This window comes from Balaenoptera physalus, assembly GCF_965194825.1.
Source record: "Balaenoptera physalus genome assembly, chromosome: 13".
Lineage (NCBI taxonomy): Eukaryota > Metazoa > Chordata > Mammalia > Artiodactyla > Balaenopteridae > Balaenoptera > Balaenoptera physalus.
In genome coordinates, this window is record NC_138892.1 from 34,825,360 (window position 1) to 34,845,669 (window position 20,310).

At 33.3% G+C, this 20,310-nt stretch overlaps 1 protein-coding gene across 11 annotated transcripts in view; it reads right to left on the minus strand.

Moving 5' to 3' along the window:
• ALX1 (ALX homeobox 1) overlaps positions 1-20,310 on the minus strand; it is a 37,470-nt gene that overhangs the window by 11,271 nt on the left and 5,889 nt on the right. For 9 of the 11 annotated variants that reach the window (XM_082419073.1, XM_082419072.1, XM_082419071.1 and 6 more), the window contains 3 exons: positions 19,817-19,969; positions 16,661-16,968; positions 13,521-13,649 (listed from right to left, as the gene is read on the minus strand). In XM_082419073.1, coding sequence (XP_082275199.1) covers positions 13,521-13,649; positions 16,661-16,968; positions 19,817-19,969 — 590 coding nt within the window. Of the gene's footprint in view, positions 1-13,520; positions 13,650-16,660; positions 16,969-19,816; positions 20,277-20,310 lie in introns of all 11 variants that reach the window. The other 2 variants (XM_082419065.1, XM_082419064.1) reach the window with 2 other exon arrangements.

Below are 20,310 nucleotides of genomic sequence, written 5' to 3' on the forward strand. Positions count from 1 at the left end.
AAATATGGTTTTAAGTTTAAATATAGTTTTCATCTTTCTAAACAAAATTACACAATTGCATTTGTTTTTTTAAATTCCACATCTGGACTCTTGGTGTGGTAGTTTGTGCTGGAAAACGATGCTGATACGAGGCTGTTTGTTCTTTAGAGATACTTTTGATCAAACTCATTTTGGAAAATGTTCACTGTTTCATTGTTTTTCATTTCCTATAGTCTTGAATACATAGCTCTGTGAAAAGGACAATTATACACATATTTTAAACATTTTATTCTATGATTTATATATGATATAGTGAGGTTGCAGCAGAAGTATGACATGTAGAACAGATTTAGAATTCTAAAACTTGACTATTACCCAATAACGAAAGCACAGTTGAGAAAAATATGCAAGTATTAGCAAAAATATCATATGAATATAAATAAAGTACTAGATAACATCTTATATAAGATTGAAAACTGGGTTATCATTTGTGCCCAAGAAATTCACATCTCATCTTATTAAATCTCTACAGGAAACATTTCAGTGCAATATTATCAGCAAATACAAATTTCTCTAAAGTTACTAGCATGTAAAAGAAACATTAAGTAGAATTTGTATACTATGAATTTTAAATAGGAGGTATCTTAGACTAGGTATTTAAACAAGGGCAAAAAAAAAAGTGATCACATGCATGACTGAGAAGCACAGAGAAAATCCTGATAAACGGCAGGAGCTGGGAAAAAAGAAGGAAAATGTTGCTTGGTATAGCATGGCAGAGAGATGCAGCCTTAGAAAATGAAATTTAAAAATTATATGCCTTTTACAGTATTATTACAATAGATTTAGACTAGAACACAACAACAGTATATATGTTTATCCCATCTGACTTTCTTTTCTTTTTTAAAATCATAATAAGAATGCAATCATCAATTATTTCAACACATATACAAGAACTGTTTTCTCATATTTATTTTTACATAGAAATTTCAGTCTGCTACATATAGCCTCTGGTATAGTCTTACAACACCCAAGCTGAAGCCATACTTTTTAAGACAACTTATTTTCAATTAATAGCCAAAAATATGTTGATGAATCTTCTAGATTACACTGTAGAGATGCTACTCTGTCACTTAGAAAGGACCACAACCAGTTTTAAACTGAACAACAAATATTATCCCTTAAGTGGTGCTTCAGTGGTTGGCAAGATGCTCATTTTAGTATTGTTTATTTTAAAGTTCTTTATAGAAATATTTTCTAAGCTGCTTTAAATACGTCAAATCTGTGAGAGATCTCTATAGACATCTATCTAGCTATCTAGCTAGCTGTCCATCACGATTTGCATACATTATCAATCCTTAAATCGTCATGGGCTATGCTGTTTTAATTTTGGTTCATTCTAGTATATGTATCCCACTTTAGCCAAAATATGATGATTGGTGCCAGTGACTGCTGAGTTATGTATCTCAAACCAACAGGAGGGGCTGTTAATGTCATTAGTCTGTCAAACTAGCTCTTCTAACTTGATCTGGGTTATTTTCCTCTGACATTCAATCGAACATTGTGCTACACTGCAAAAACCAGAGTCATATGTCTGACAAAAGGGCTTTCAGGAAATGAAAGTGAACTTGTTTGCTTACTTTTGAAAAAATAAATGCAAGGCAAGATAGTGGTGGAGAAAGATTATTTATATTTTATGTTTGTTAAAGGATCCCTCAACTTATACACAGTGTTGCTAGAATTTATTATTAAAATCATCTACTTGTATTCCAAATGCATAGAAATATATTTAACAACTCAGTCAAAAAGAAAAAATAAGGAGAGTAAAAGCAAGGAAGGAAATCTATGAATTTAAATTTAAAATATTTTTCCCCTGAAAGAATGAACAGTAATCTATGTATAAAATGAAAAGAAATTCTCCACTTTCCATGACATGAGCAAATATTGTTATTTTGATCAAAACTTCTTACCTGAACATGATCAAGCAAGTTAAATGCATTACTTTTCATGAAATACAACATATAGAAATGTCTTCTGAACAGACAGATTAATAAAGCAATTTACAAACAGCAATACTTTAGTTGGACTTGAGGGGATACCCAAATATTCTCATGGGTAGTGATGCTGTCACATGTTTTTACTGCTATGCCCTGTTTCCATGATCTCTATCACCCCTCTCTTCCCAGCCTTTCTTTGATTTTCAAATTTCTGGCATGTTTTCATTAGACTTTGGGGATCTAGTTGGTTTCTATATTAAAGTTAGATGCAAATCATAAAAAATAATATCCCCAGTGAACTGAGGTTTTGCTTCCTCTGAAGCATTCCCTCTGGATGTTTAAAACGTCTGATGATGACGATCAAGATCACGCTCATGATAGCTAACAGTTATCAATTAATTACCACGTGTCAAGCATTATGTTAAAAGCATGATGAAGACTTCTAATCGTTTTGACATCGGAAAAGGTATGTGCTTTTACTATCCCCATTTCGTAAAAGGTAAAACTATAGAACAAAGAGTTTAAGAATCTCACCCAAGATGGCATAACTCCAATGGTAGAGGTCAAATCTGAACCCAAGAAATCTTAATAAATGCTACAATGACATAAAAACTAGTCTTATGAGTTGAAATTGTTATTTACTTATTAATAACCCTAAGTTTTTGGTTGTTCATAGACTCCACTTTCTGAAAGCAAAATTCCCAATGATCACTCACAACTGTTTTCTCATCCCCAGGCCTGACACAGTATATGAAAAACCCTTTATACACATTTATTAAACAATGGAAAAATCTCTAAGAATATGAAATTTGGACTGATCCATCTTGCAGACGTAATCAAAGCTTTATGGACAATTTATGCTAATATATCTAAAATTTTTTTCATGATTTGAATGCTAGAATCACCATACTACACAATCTTAACAGAAATCATGAAAATTACAAAGCTAGACCCTGTTGACTATATTTGCCTAGGCAGTTTTTTGGGTTTGTTTTTTTTCTGTTAAACACTTATTATCCACCACAGATGCATCTTCCTGGCGATTCTGATTCATTAAGCAGGGGGTGTGGCTGAGGGGATTTGTACTAAAATAATGGCAATGATAATACACACAAGCAATTCTTAAAATCACCTAGGATCAGGAAACGCTATTGAAGTCCAGCTTCTTTCCAAATGCAAAAAACCCTTGTACATTTTCAATTATGTTCAATTCCTGTGATAAGAAGCTCACCCTGTTTAAAAAAACATTCCAGTCCCTTTTGGAGAGCTCTGTAAAAAAGTGAGTGTTATCTTTCTCTATCTATCTCTTCTATGTCTGTCCCTTAAAATGATACAGAATAAGTAGCAACCTTCTTACATGGGAAAACCTTCAAATATCATCAGGCGGTTATTATACGATCACAAGTCTCCTTCCTCTAAGGATTCCTCATATGACGTGATTTCCAGATGGTATCATTCCAGTCACGTTCCTCTGGATATGCTAGAGGTTGTCAACACCCTTCACCCTTATTAACATCCAGCACTGACAACAGAATATAATCTAGATGCCGTCTGATCACCTTAGGGATAACCCAGCAGGTATCATCTTTGTTCTAGATCATCTACGTCTGTTAATATTTGAAGGCGATATTTGATTAAACGACAAGGTCGTCTGAGCTTGTGCTTTAATAAATCTACTGCTGTCCAAGTGGGCTCATTCTATGTCTCCTCCATCCCTCCACCAATCCTAGTCTTGTAAGTGATCATTTTAAAACGATGTGCTAGAATCGACACATATTGTCTAAAACTGCGTATATATTTGTCAACAGAGAAGTCATACAAAAATCTTACTCTCTGACTTCTTAAAAATACTGTATTTGCTGTTGAATTTTGGAATGAAAGAATGCACTTTTTTCTAAATAAGATCACTACTTTTCTGTTTTTAGACTAGTTTTGGACTAGTTCACTGACACCAAATAATTTTTTGGTAGGTTTCTAACTGTATAATATTCAAGGGCTTTACAACCAGGAACAGCATTACTGAAAAATGTCCACATCCTTTTTTCATGAGTGCTTAAAAAAAAAAGAAAAGAAAAACGAGAAAAAAAAAAAAAAGACTGCTTGCCTTTACATTTTTTCTTCTTTGTTGTGTTTAAAAGGAGTGGATAATCTAAAAATATTCCATGTTTCAATGCGGTTCATGGCATTTTTTAAAGTTCTGATGGTATGTTCAAAGCACTGTCCAGGGAACTTAGCCAACAACCTCCCATTAGCATGAATGGAAGTTCAGCTGACTTAGAACTCTCCACTTTGAACGTTTGCCCCTTAATGTTTTTCTAATCAAGTAAAAACTTAATTATTCCATAACTTTGAATTTTGGAGGAAAGTTGATTTTTTCGTCTCTTTCCAAACTGAAATCAAATTCATTTAACATTCACTTTCCTTTCAAGGAATTAAAAGCAATGGCTAGGAAGGAGAGGGGTGACATATAAGTATACACATATATATTAAGAGTTCTTCACTGTGGATCTACATATGTCATGAATTGAATAGGGTAAATCATGGATAGGAAATTATAAATCTCATCTACCTTCACCATGGAAACTTGATACAGACATATTCTTTATATAACCAAAACTGTAAAGAAAATTTTAGTATGCTAAATCTGGTGTATATTTCTAATATATTTGCTGATTTCACTGTAGTGGAGAATTTTTCATACTTTTAAAAAACCTTTTAATGTAAGTTTATTAGTCTTTCCCTTAGTTGTAAAGTAGCATGATGTGTAAAAAAAAGCAAATAGTTTCCTGATTTATATACTCTATATCCTACTGTTAGTGGTATTTATTGAGACACTAGCCAATGGAATTTAATCTGGATTTAATAGAAATACTGAAAAATGTGAGAATATATGAGTAATAACTGTTCCTTAATTTTAAAGCATCTCTAAAACCAACTAAATATTTTTCTACTAAAATAAGTTTATTTAACTTTACTCCTCTACATATACACTGCTTCTACCAGCCACCAATATCTACATGTACACACATACATAGACACACATACACACCATGATACACATATTATCCTATCCTCACACTACCATCACATCACAGCCCCAACACTTCCCTGTGAGAGTTAAAAGGCTGCTTTAAAAAGACAGAGATCAGGGATTCACAAAGAGGTATTTGTGATGATGTTATAGCAATAGCTTCTTTGCATTAAAATCTGAAAGTTGACTTTGGTTTTTCCTGTTTGACAGAATGTTTACATTTATTGACTACTCTGAATATTATTCAATACTTATTATATATATTTATTACCACATTATCACTATATAATTTAATTTACCTGATTTTTTATATGGTCTCTTTTAAAAATGAAAACATCACTGTTTACAAAAGCAGTTCAATTTTTTAAGAGACCATTACATTCTTTATTAGCATATCTGTTCCTTTAAAATTTAGAGGGATAAAATATTAATAAGAATCATATGCTTAGGAACTTGCAGATATTTTTAGCTGTTGTCTAAACTTAGGGTCCCATTAACTTTTCTAGTAACTACATCAGTAAGCTGCTGGCAGGGAGAAGGGGTATAAGTGTTTTTCTAAATAGTGAATTTGCTACCAGTGAATAACACACACTGAGACCTTGTGCATCTGGAAAAAAAAAAAAATCCCAACTTGAATTAATTATGCAGTGAAAAGATCAATCTGAGCAAGTTTAGGGGTACTACCTGAGATAGAAATGAGGGTATGTTTTCATCAGTGCCCTCTTATTAGGTGGAATTGTAATGAAAAAAATTTAAGATAATATATAAATACTAAGATTTGGGGCATATCAATTTACATTTCAAAAATTCCCAAAATATGTTTTCAACACATAGTACTATTAAGTTGAAGGGATTAGAAATTATTTATTCATCAGAAAAGGATCACATGTTAAGTATTCATTGCTACTTTGAGGTCTTAAATTAAATTTCATCTTAGAAATGTATACAGGGATTTGAAACAAGAAAGAGTGACTTTTCTGTTAAAAAAAAATCACTATTAGATGTAATAGTCATATGAGATTAATGAACTAATGAGAAGAAAATTGCTATACAGAAAAAATAAAAGTATATATCTCATTAGTGCAAAAATTAAAAGCACTAAGTCTCATAAGAAATGTTAATGTCTGAAAATTTTAAGAATGATACCATATAAAGGTGTTTAAATTTTGTATTATTCAAATAATATTTGAAATATGCTCCAAGTCAAAGACAGAGGAAGCATTAAGAACATTTCTCGTTTCCTTTAGTGTTGAATGTGTTCTCAAATTTTGTATTAATTGTGATCATTTTTAAAAAAAGATTCATAGGAAATCTCACCCTACATGCCTTAAAATGAAACCTTTCAAATCAACTCACTTAAGGAGAGAATAAAATCATAGCACTTAGCATGTGCTATTTTTTTAATAATTATCCAGCAACAATTATCATATGAAGTATTTTCCAATTATTTGTCACCTTATTTTTCATGTATTTTAATACATGCATGGTAACTATTGCTGATTCATTTTTAATGACAATTCATCTATTAAAAAATTTACAATTATAAGAAACAAAAATTATAATATAAATTAAGTTTTCTTTGTGAATTATTAACTTAAAATGTAAATCAAATATGCAAACACTTGAAGTATTTACACAGTATATTTTTAATCTTAGAGAGTCCCACATGGTGTCATGTACGAGCTTTGAATTTATTCTTAAAATCCCGAGTAAAGTTATCAATTATATTCATCTTGTATTTGTGTTAACTATAATTTGAATTTTATTTTTGTGATTTTTTAATTCAACTGTGCGTTTGCACAAAAATTTTTTTCTATTTAATGCTCCATAATTTAGAATAAAAAAGAAAACCCATAGACACATGTGGCTTAATAAATATGGCACACATAAAATTCTGGATTAAAATATATCCTGAGGTTCACACTAACAATAATGGTTTGAACTGTAGGTTTTAATCCACAAGTCTGTTCTCATAGACTTCTCAGACTTTGATGCTTAATTTCCCCCCTGGTTCTTCTCTATTCTCCTATAAGGTAGTTTTTATATGTATGAGGAACATTGGCACTTCTCAATAATTTATTTTCATATTTATTACTTATTTTGGTAACCTACTCAATCTATTGATTTACTCTTTCCTCTTAAAATATAAAATATGTATGACCAATTCAGTTAAATGCAATGCTTTAACAGTGGTCACTTATTAAAAGCAAAAAAAAAAAAAAAAAACCAGCTAAGTTATTACGACTATGTAAAGTCTTTAAATCACATTAAATTTGAATATTACATTAAAAAAAATAAATCTATTTTCATAGTCAACAACATGAATGCACTTTACTTCTTCTGGAGGATATTCTTTACCTCTTTAAAGTATCTGTACTTTCAACAAAATAAAAGAATTATTCACTGTCTGTGTCTAGCTGCACCTTTACCTGATACTAACAAAATCTACCTCCTACTACACATAACTTAGTTTTAACATACACATATATGTGAAATAGTCTTTATATGTGTTTATATAAAATATATATGCATATATTTAATTAAATTAGCAACTTTATCCATTGTAAAAATTATATTAATTTGAATAAATTATGTCCTTCTATAATATTAAATATCTGTGCTTACAATCAGTGAGAAATTGTACAATATCACTATGACCTGCTGACCTGATGCTGTTAACATTTTTGTCCCTCCATTCATCATGAGGGAAGTTTTATTGTATCACAATATATGACCATCTTATTGGTTGTTTGACAGATATGAGACTATTCATTACACAATGATCAAGTATAGCTATATTATTAACATTTTTTAAAGATCTTGGGATCTTTGTTTACTTCAAATATCTGGGGAAAAAACAGAAATAATAGTGATAAAAATGTGATACTTTTTCTAAAGGTAAAGACTGCTCCAGAAAACAAACAAACAAACAAACAAAAACCTGCTCCAGATACCTTTAAATCACTAAACCACGGTGGTAAAGGAAACAAGTTTCATATTCCTTATTTAGCTTAAGCAAAGGTAAACTTTAAGATTAGGACAGATACTTCTGAGAGAAGAAAGTAGGGTGAACAATATCTTCAAATCACTATTTTACAGAAACTTTAACATTTCCTTTTAAAAGTTGTATAATAACAATGTTTGAAATAGATTTGTTAAACTAGAAATACAACTTTCATCTGCTTTTTAAAATTAAAACTCCAGTTACTACAAATTATCTATAACTTGAATCCAACTCTTGGTATGTTCAAAATCCAAATGGCATATATTTAAAAAGTCATCAATTAAACAACAGAAAGCAAAACTACTGCATGGGTCCTTTAGTGCATTTGGAATTTATAGATTTAATTATGATTCTCAATATATACTAAGTAAAACCTCATTGAAAATTTTGGTGGGAAAAACCTTCAACTCTTTTTTCAAAATTTTTGATGAAAATATTTTCTTCATGAGAAAATAATTTTGGTGGATTAAGAATATACTCAAAATTTCCTAAAGCTACCGTATTTGTTCATCCTAATCTAAAGAAGAAAGCGTATTTAACTGAATTTGATCTTTCTCTAGATCCCCAAATAGTAAATATACTCACAGATTGGATGAGCTTAAATGCTACAACATAAGGGAAAATTCAAACCACTTAGCTACCTCTCTACTGCAGAAAAAAATTAATAATGACTAATGACTATCATAGAACCATGACTATTTATTGAGCACTCATTATGTACTAGGCAATATCCTAAGAACTCTGCATAAACTATTTTGTTTAATCCTCACGAATAACATATGAACTTGTATCACCATTTTATAAATGAAGAGAAACATTCCTAGAGGTTAATTCATTTGCCAAAGGTCTAAAAATCTATAAAGTGGCAGAGCCAGGATTTGAATCCACAACTCCCTAATTGTGCAGCCCACAGTCATACATTAGTCCATGGCCCATCCCAAATCCCAGGATTTAGCTGCACAGACTGTTTAGAAGTCACTTTAATCCTCTCCATAACAGAAAAAGTATCATCATCATCATCATCATCACCATCATCATCATCACCATCTACACTACTAAGACCACCAACTCTAGCACCACCAATACCTCAATTTTACAAATAAAGACTCTGAAGATCAAGGAAGTCCTGAGACTTACCCAAAGTTACTCAGCTGGTAAATGATAAAGTTAATGTACTTTTAATCCAAACTAAACCTAGTGGCATGAAATTAGCTCTTCTTTTAAGAATGAAGGTTGCTATAATCTTCTAGAAAATGTTTATAACTTAACAGAAAATATTTTATTCACTAAAATTATTTTTAAAATGCTTTGGTTTTGATAAATTAGAAACAAGTTAGAATCTTATGTTGATAGATACGTGCTTGCTTCTTAAACTCAAGGACAAAATTATGTAGGTCTCTAATTGGTTTGGTTTGCTGGGTCTAGTTTGCATCAAGAAGTGTTTGCAGAATTTGTAATATCTAGTTTGTAATCTGTCCACAAAGCAGGAGATTTTGTCTGGATCATTTGTATAACCTCTGTGCCTAAAACAATACCTGGCATATTTGTTTGATAAAATGCAAATAACTCTGCAAGAAAAACAAATTAAGCTGAAAGGGGTCTACAAAATCTTTCTAGTCTATTCTTTTCAAAGAGGAAAAGTTAATTGCTTAAGACCACAGAGCTGGTTAATATCAGAGATTCAGAAACCATCTGTTTTATTAAAAATAGACTAGTTTTTGTTTTATAATGTAATCCTGAATACTGAGGTGAACCAGTACTTTTTTTCACATCTATTCAGTGTATACATAATTTGCTTAATACTGTGGTGATACAAACGTGAATAAGAACTGAATCATCTTTTAAATACTTTACATCCTAAATGTGTGGGAGACATTTTACACAATCCACCACAATGTCAATGAGAAAGTGATGAGCTGATTGAGGGAAAATTGAGAGGAGGCTTCATGAAAGAATATCTTAAACAGTCTAAGAAGTATCTACATTTTTTAAATGTTTTATTATTTTACAAATTTTAAAAATGAAAGCATTTTTCCTTACCAAAGTAATGTGATGTTTTAGGGTCAAAATTGTACTATTTCAACACTTAGTGTTGGATTAGGGAGAATCCAACATAATGTTGCATAAAAAGCCTGGGACTCCTGAACTCAAGAAACTTGGGCTCAAATTCAATGAGTTAATGGCTATAAGAAGGAAGCCTGGCTTAAAATAAGCCCTCAACTGGTAGTTACTATTTTTACTGTTACAGCTGTTGTTACTATAGTGTAATGAAGACCAGTGGAAACAAAGTATTTAGAACATTTTAGAAAATATTAATTACTATTCACAAATAAACATTACATGTTATATACAGATACCTTTATGCTAGGTAAGATTATGATACACAGGCTTATTATTATGAGCAGGCTTAAGGAGATCATTTTGTAAACAATTTCTGGTTTTGATGTATTTCTGTGTATGCTTTTGTTTCCTTGCCAAATTGCTAATTCTTTATTTCTGTCCTGCCGCCAACATTTTCTAGTTCCAACATTTTGTAATTAATAATTTTTTTTCTGTAATTAGTAACAGTAACCAAATTCAGTGTCTTACTGCATTGAGTTGGTTAGGCTCTATTTCAGTTCCTATTTTTCCCATTATAAACTTCTATTTTTAAGCCACATGATAAAAAAAAAAAAGTTTCCTTAGGCTGAGTCTTGAGAGACATGATTTTTGCATAATTATTTTTTTTCAAACAAACTAAAAAATGTCAACCATATATTCTTAAGTCAAAATGGAATTTTCCCCTGACTTTATCCAATACCTACAGTGGGGAGTGGGAGATGCTTGATTTCAGAATTTTTGGTAACCAAACATTAAATGACTTACCAATACAGAAGAGTAGTGTGGACTCACCAGTATTGATTTTTATCATTGTTAATGAATTGCACTGTCAAAATAAGTTCAACATATGATCTCTGCATTCCCATACTTAAATTATGAGGTGGTGTAACCAATGTATGTAAGTTATGGAGAAGCCACAAGAAGAATTAGTGCAAAATTCTGTTATCTGTGAGGGGAATTTTTTTAAATGTATCCTTTGTTGGCGTGAAAAAGACTATCAAATGTATAATTTGATTTTACCATTTCCTTTCCTGCCTGAGCTACTAGGTGACCTCATTCTGCTAATCGTTAATGTCACAAGCTATGAGGCACAATAACATAGTAGCAAGATAATTTTAGGAAAAAAGGCTGACTAGTTATATTGTTATATTAAGCTTTTATATAGAGCTTGATTGGTCCAGGCACTATTCTACATATTTTATGGTATACTAAGAAGAAAGGGGGGTTAGAGATAAGGCAACCAAAAGCAAGGAGCAGAAAAGTGGCAAATAGAAATGGTAGCAAGGAAAGGAATGAATATTGAAATAATAAGGTGAAAAAAAGATACATCACAGTCAAGTGTTGTGGGACATATCAGTAAGACTGTTTAAAGTCCATTTGAAAAGAGTTCATAATTTTTGACTTTATTATTTCTAAAGTCGCCAACAGTCAAGTAGTTCAAAATTATATGCACTATATGCCATCTCCGTTATTTTTTTAATTGTGATTTCACTGGTTGTGAGAACATCCTCTGCTCCCCTGAACTAAACTGCAATTTGAATAATGCAACTTAAGCCTTATGCTCCTTTGGTATTAGTTAATCATTCAATCATTCAAACATATTCACTGGGAGAGACAGTCTATTGTGGGAGTTAGGATCTTGCCCTTGAGAGCTAGATTGGCTCTGCTCAAATCTGGGTTCACTACCACTAATGAAAGTGAGTAAATACCTCACCTCTCTGTGCCTCAGTTTCCTCATAAGAAAAATGGGAATAATCAATAATACTTACTGCATAAGGTTGTTGTAAGGATTAAATGAGTTAACATATGTAGCCTAGTTAGAACAGTGCCTGACAGTAAGGGCTATAGTCGTGTTAACAGCTAGGAAAATAGCAGTGCCTGATCTCATGGCGCTTACAGCCTAGAGGACAAACATCCTCACAGCACTCTGTTTAGAACTCAACTAGGACACTCAAAATATTTGGTGAATAAAATTTCATTAGCCCTGTGATGTTAAGTAACCAGGAGTATATACATGCTTTTAAAATAGGAGAAAATATAAAGGAGCTACTTTCAGATAAAATTTTTAAAGTGAAAGAAACAAGATTCTTCTTAAGGTAGGTATGGGCATCTATTCAAAAGGTACCCATAATGTTGGTCTTCTAGCAAACTGCAGTGGCAAGGCTTAGCTGTAACAGTCTTTTGTAGACTACCCTGTAAGGAACCACTTGTGTGATCACAGACCAATTTTTTTTTTACCTCATCTGGGTCTGGTTTCCTGACTTCTAAAATGAAGGAATTGAACTAGGTGATCTCTAAGGCTCTTGTTTGCATATAATATTACATTAATAAATTTGGTGGATTTATCTGGAGGAATGAAGGTCTCAAAATAGGTTTTTAAAAAATCATGAAATGCCCAAGAACACAAAGATAGCATGAAATTAAAGGACTGAATTCATGCTCACAGGGTATGAATTTACAGTTAAAGAAAACAAATACCCTTAAGTTTAGGGCTGAGATGATTTGTTTACTGGACTATCAAGGTATTCTACCAGCATATATGTTACATATTTGTTTTCAAAGTAGTCTCTTACAATGCACATCCTTAAACAATAAGGAATGAAATAACAGATGGTTTAAAAGTTCCTTATAATACACACATCCTTTATCACGTATCAAATACAATTTTGAATATTATAATTCAGTATTAGGAAAAAGTAATACCCAATTAGAAAGACAAAATTTATTTATGTGAATTACAAAGTATGGAAAAAAACCCTCTCTAAATTAAAAGGAAAAATTAGAGGAAAATGAATTTCTAAATATTCTTTGAAATGAGATGAGAGCTCCCATTATAAAAGAAGTCTTTCTTAACATGATACATTGAAAAAATTATGTCCAGCACTAATTCTATATATGTTTTATGTCACAAAGGGCTAAATGTTTCCTTGAAACAATGAGCAAACTCAAAGCTGAAAAGACAACATAGTTTTAAGTGGAACTTAAAACTGAAAAAAAGATGGTTTTCAGTGAAACTGAAGGTGTCACAGGTCACATGTGACACCAGGTTATGGTATGGTTCATGAAACAACAGCCACAGAGATAGCATGCCAAGCAATGCTTTATGTATTTTAAAAGTTAACAAAGGGAGTGAGTAATTAAAAGACATACTACTGAATGATGCTTCTTAAGTTGTTTCAATGTATACCAAAGAAGAGACCCTGAAATATTTTTACATGAATGGCTCTAGAAAAATAAATTAAAATAAATAAAAATATTTTAGTAAAATAAAAATCTAACAAACATGGAAAAATTCTTTTGGAGATTAAAATTTTCATTCTTGGCTATTAGATATAATAAAGCTTATACTAGCCCTTTTAAGAATATACAAACCACACCTATGCCTCTCAGTGTTCTGTGCAGTTTACCATACCTGTGGATAGCTGTCAGTCCTTGGCAAAACTGATATGTCATAGGTGGCAGCAAAATGGCTTTTAGCTTGCTGGATTTGGCCATAACGTTCTCTTTTTCTCCACTTGGCCCTTCGATTTTGAAACCAAACCTAATTTTTTAAAAAAGTAGAATTTTAGGTAAGGAATAGTTGATAATGCAAATATGATGTTCAAAGACTTCAAATTAGAAAGGTAAACCAGGTCAACATAATTACTAAAAAGGGAATTTTTTTATATTAGAAAAGGATCCACAAATTTTACTTTCTATTTTACCCTGACAAGTGCCATGTCCATGAGGCAATATAATTTAATACAAAGAGACAAGACATTTTCAAAAATTTATTTAATATGTCTGAGCCTCTGTTTTTTCATTTACAGAAAATAAAAAAGAATTAGATTATATGACCGTGAAGATTCCTTATATCTCCAAATTATCACAGATAATAATCCCTCTCTCAGAGAATGCTGCAAGCCTGGAAGACATTCATAACTTTTTAGTTTGGGGCTATGTATATAATATTAACCCAGCCAATCTATAACCAAATTAATATCTGGGTCTGTCAAAACAATTGGCTCTTCTGGGTTGTAACCAGACTTAGAAAAACTTAGAAAAATGTAAACATAAAGATTATATCTAAAACGTATGGCGTCAGCAGAAATATCATGATTATTTAGAAACAAAAACCATTAGGATTATATATTATATTGATTATGATAAAGACTTAGGGTAAAATGGTATCATCTGAAGCTGAACTATGGTTTTAAAATATACAAATTGTTTATTATGTAAATGACACCACTTATTTATTTTCTCTTATAGAAAATGCTCATAAAATCTTCAAAATCATTTATCCAATTTAAAAGACTTACGGGTAATATAAATTAAAAAAGAAACAGGGCAGATATAATCAAGTGTCAAGAAAGCCTGTGAGTTAGTACGGCCTCTACAGGGTCACTAAACTGCCTTCCAAATCTCTCTAATTAATTGCATAGATGAAATATCCATTATAACACCTATCTTCCTCAGAGGGTTAAATATTAACTAATTCACACTTATAGCTTTGCAGAATCATCATTTTAATATTTTAAGGTATTAAAGCTCTCTTTAATACAGTTCTCTATATAGAAAATTATATTCAATATGTATAATTTGATATTCAATATGTAAAATTTACATAAGCAGCTTTCAGGAAGCTCTTTAGTCTTTACAGAACTATATTTAGAATATAAAATATTTAGGAAAGAAGCTGGAAATGAAGTATAAAAATGCAAATTGTAAAAAGCCTTTCATTAAAATTTATTTGAAATTTTTACTCTTTTTCATATTCAATTCTAACCTTTCATATCTTTACCTTCACACTTATGGAGACATACTAATACTCAGTTTGGTGCGTAAGCATGTACTGCAAATTTAAGATGGCACTTTGAAGAGTTTTCAGCAATTAAAAGAAGACAAAGACAGCTACCTGTTCAGATGGTTTCTTAGAACACTGCTGGGAAGTGTGTATTATCCACTATATTCAGGGCTTCAGACAACATCAACAACAAAACAAAACAGAACACACTTTCTTGCTCTCTCCGCAGCAGGAGCATACTGAGGGAATTTAGTAATGAGGGCTTTTTTACTGAGAAAAAGACTTGACAATCTCCTTAAAATGGGTGCCAATTACCACTCTGATGTGAAAAGCAGAAAAGAGAACCATCTGAGTAAATTAGGTTCAGGCTGGCTCTCTGTGCATGTTCTTAGACAAAAATTAATCAGAACTTGGTGAAATGATAAGGGGAAAACATGCTTTGTGCACAGCTGATCACTGTGTGTGTGTAAATACATTTTTCTATGGTTACAAGTATAACTAATTTACATATATGAACACAAGACCAAGAAACACACATGTGGGGGGTTTGTGTTAACACTTGACAGTTCTAAAATTCTTCCTTAGTGTTGACTTTCTATACATTTACTTCCTGAACTAAGATAAAGTAACCATTTGTCTCCACAAACTAAAGCAAAAATCTGCTGCTTGGTATTCCTGCACCACCAGATGTTGTCTTTACTGATGTATAAGGGCCTTACAATGGCTCAGTCTTCAGAAGGAATACTATTACTCCACTCAGAATAAAATTTTTATTTATTTCTCTATTCTAGTAGTTTATGGGAATTGCAAAATTCAAATTATTTTGTTTGGAGTAGTAAAAACACACACAAAGAAAAGGGTTATTCTTCTGAATTATTGTTACTTAGGGACTAATATAGTTTAGAATATCAAGGCTAGTAAAAATAAAATACACTTAGGAGGTAGAATTTTACCCAATATTTAAAAATTTTTTTCAAATTATTAAGAAATTTAGTATATTGAATCATCCAATTTGATAATTTGAATACAACATATAGATATAATTTAACTGAATTTATATATTTAAAAATTACTTTAAGATTATTATTCCTATTGCCTCTGCAAAAATCATATAAGTTATCTAGATTTGAAAAATTATAACGGAATGGCATGTACTGGCAATTCCTGGGGCTAGAAAACTGTAGATGAGCTATATGATCTTTCTTTAATTATGTATAGTGAAAATAGTTTATGGTATACATAACAACTGGGAGTTTGTGAGATTGTTTCATTTTTCCTTGTTTCATTATAACCCCAACCTCAGTAAAATTATAGACTTATGGACCACTATACAAATAAGTTACCAATATAGGGTATATAACCCAAAAAGAACTTCAACGGCTGATAAAACAGAAAAATAAAATACATGGATTACTAGATTGGATAGCTATGACTGGTTTTTTGTCCTTTAAAAATCACTTTTTGAAATCAGAGATTTGTTATCATATTCTGTTCTTTTAAAATAATCATTAGTTTTTATGCCTATGTAATAATTCAAGTGTTCTTTTCTTTTATACTTGTGTGTGAGTTGTCAAATCCTTTGCAAGTAGAAAGTAACTTTAGTAGACTTACATGCTACACTTACATACTACACTGTTCTGTATCTTCAGTAGGAGAATCAGTTTCTTCCTTTGTAGTAAAACACAACTATGGATCAAACACTATCCCCCCTCCAACTACTCCACCCTCCAAACACACACACACCCAAGCCTTCATCTGGCTCCTACCTGGACCCTGGCCTCAGTCAGCTCAGTCCTCAGAGCAAGCTGTTCTCTGACGTATACATCCGGGTAATGGGTTTTCTGAAAGACCTTTTCCAGCTCCTCCAGCTGCAAGCTGGTAAAGGTGGTTCGGTGTCTCCGTTTCTTACTGCTGGATACGTTGCTGTCACATTTATCCCCAAGTTCATCCAGTTCTCCCTTCTCTGGCATCCCTTTCACGGGAGACATCCGGAGACTGTTACAGTTGTCCATAGCTCTATTTAGTTCGGTGTGAAGAGGCTGCTGTCCTTCTACTTTAGTGATCCCATAGTTCACTGTACCCAAAGGGGGAAAACAACAGTTCTCAGGATTGCAAAACATATGGATGAAGGACTTAAGTTGAAGTAATTTAGAGCATCAGGGAAGCGGTCCATTATGATTTATTGTGCCAGTATTAATTTGATCATCACATTATTAATTCACTTTGGGCAGGTTTAGAATCATCTAAAAATGTGTACATGGAACTCATATAATTTGTCAAAACACACAGTTCTATTTTCCAGGATTAACGTAATGTTTATGCACATAATTTATAATCAAATTAGTCAAATTAAAAGACGCTGTAGTTTTAAAAAAATCTAAGTGAGCGTAATTTTTGAAAGGTGAGCCAAATTTAATATGTCTTATTTATTCACAGCAGACAAAAGTAAGCTACTTACATGGCTCAAAAAAGATATTTCAATTTTAAATACTATCTGTAAACCAAAATCCAAACTCTTTTCAAAAGTTATGTTTCTCCTCCACACAAAACCTATGGACTATAGATTTAAGATATGGTATTGTTTCCTACTATATTTCCAATATTTCAACTGTATATCATGTCTGCATTTAAATTTTTTTATTTCAAAAAGCAACGTACTAAGTTAAAAAATGAATTTTCCATCAATTTCTGTGTGCGTTTCCTACAGAAAATAATAAGACTTAGGTAGACTTCTTTAGCTTAAAAACTCATTTGCAGTTCTTTCTAAATTTGTCAAATTTATGCCTAACTCATGAAACATGTTTTAAGACAGAAAGCTTTACTCTTCCCTCTAGTAAAGCACAGAAATTAAAACATCTATTAAAAGATTACAAAGGATGTCACCTGGCATTCTGTTTAGGGGTGCTTTAATTTTAGTGATTTCCTCCAGATTTGAGGGCATGCTTGCAGTATGATATAAAACGAAAATGCATCATATGGTACCACACACACACACAAATGTAATGGAGGCACATAGTGCAACGAGAAGCATTTTTCTTAAGTCAGCCCTGCCACAACAATGATTTCCAATGAATTGTTACACTTTTTTCGTTTTTGTCTATTTTTAAATTCTCTCGTGATGTATTTTTACAACTGCTTTAATCATTAAACAAATGTACTGAACTCTAGTACCTAGGTAACTTAAATACGGAAGAGTATTTAGGCAAAAAAAGATGTGATGTAAAACTAAACAGAAAGAAGAGCCTGGACATGAACAAACAATACGGTTTTGTCTCCGCGGGCAGAGTTAAATGGGGAACTGCGGCAATTAGGGATGGGGGAGGGGAAGCAGGCGTGAGGGTAAGGGCATCTCAGGAGAAAGACAGGAACTTTCCTAAATTTAGCGGACTCCTTGTTGCCTACATTTATCTTACTTAATACTTTCCTACTAAAATCCATCCTAATAGTATGATGTTCTTTAAAAACTTGATAAAGTATCAAAAATCACCTATTTCTCTTCTTATTTTTGGAATCCCGACAATTTAAATAAAAATTATGATTGAGTCGTATCCAGCTGTCAACAGAGGACATTTCAGAACCATTTTTAAAAAATCCTGTCCATAGAAATAACTTTATGTATATCTCTGTAAATTCCAAAATAAAAATATTGCAATGTGAAATACAGCCGGAAAGCCAAAACTTCAGTGTATTAAAATAAAAATTTTTTGCGTCTTCCTAAATAAATGACTGAGATTTAACTGATTTTCTCTATTGTTTGCGCCTTTATTTTTTATTTAACCTTGCAGGTCAAAAGTAACTTGCAACGTTGAACAAAATAAGTAAAATATACGAGGTCGTTTTTTAAGCTTATTGCGTACTAGGTATTTAGAAAAGGAGCTTCTATGAGCCGGTGCCTTGCCAGATTTTGAACTACCATTAGAATAGGGGGCGGCAGGCTTGCTGTAAATATTTCACACTTAATTCGTTTGTTATTTTAAAACAACCCGCTCCTTACAGCTTAACTGTGGAATATATACAATGATAAGAAAAAGTCCTCTTGGAATTGTAAACTTGCTTTAGCTGTCGCGATCTAAAAAAAAATAGGTTTGTATTGGGTTACAAGATAGAAAAGATAGATGGTTTGTTTTGATAACATTTTGACTTTGAGATACTTGGCCATCCAAAGTTAAAGATTTCATCCAGAAGCATTCCGAAAGTCTTCTTAGGTGACTTCTACGTGGAGTCAGAAAAATAGACAATGCAGAATTCGGGAGTGAGTGATTATATTGAAGACTCTTTGCCCGAAGCTATTTAAAGTGGTTTGGCGTTTAACAAAAATGTATGTTGTTGTATCGCAAACCCAAAGAAGTAGAAATTACAGAGCCCCACAAACTAATCTAGTAACCCTTTAACTTCAAGAGAAAAATATCGTTGCGTCTTGAAAAGTAAAAAACATTTTTCACCTAAGTTTTCTTATTCGTGACGGTAGTGACGTCCTCTAACGAGCTGTGATGGATTTCAGCTCCTCCTGCCTGGGCAGCGCGGCGGGCTCGCAGAGGAAGCGCGCTGTCTTGACTCAATTACGCTCTATTTAGCGCCCTATCAGTTTACGCCGGGGTCCTGACAGAGGGACTCCAGGACCCGTGGAGGACAGCGAAAGGAGAACCGCGCGGAGGCAACCGGGTGCGGGTTCCTTCCTCGGCTCCCCCCGAAGTCTGTAGCAGCCAAAACTCCGCTTCCTAAAATAAGCACCGTTCCACTGCCTTCCTCCGCCCTCCAGCTCTCTCGCTCCCCCTCCCTCCCTCCCTTCCTTCCTTCCTCCCTTCCTTCCTTCCTTTTTTCCTTCCTTCTTCCTTCCCTCCCTCCCTCCCTGCCCCGACCACTCCCCGCACCCCGGATTTGCGGGTGGGCTTCCGCGACTCCGGCTGGAGCAGGGGACTCACCGCTGCCGTCCTGACAGGGCGAGGTCCTCTCCAGGCGCACGTGATGCTCGGCGCGGGGCAGGGGCCCGAAGGCCTGCACGCATTTGCCCGCCGACGCTTTGCTGTAAAAGGACTCATTGTCCAGCGTCTCCATAACGTGCTCCAACGCGCCTCCTGCGCCCATGTAAAAGTTACTGTTTTTACTCGGTGGGCTCTTGAGGGCAAACTTCTCGCTCAGAAACTCCATAATCCTGGAAAGCTGTCTCGGAGCTACTGGAGCGCGGAGGCTGGAGCGCGCTGGGGGAGGGAGCGAGGGGGCGGGAGGAGGGAGGGCCAGAGAGGAGCGAAGGGGAAGCAGGCGCTGCGGCGCGGGGAGCTGCCCGGCTCCGAGCCCTTTAAGACGTCCCGGCTGGAAAGGGGGCACCCGAAGTTGCTTTTATATCTTGAAACTCAGCTGGGCTCCTCGGGCAACCTCCCAGTTCTAATGAATATGAAAATAGGCAGGCGACTAACTC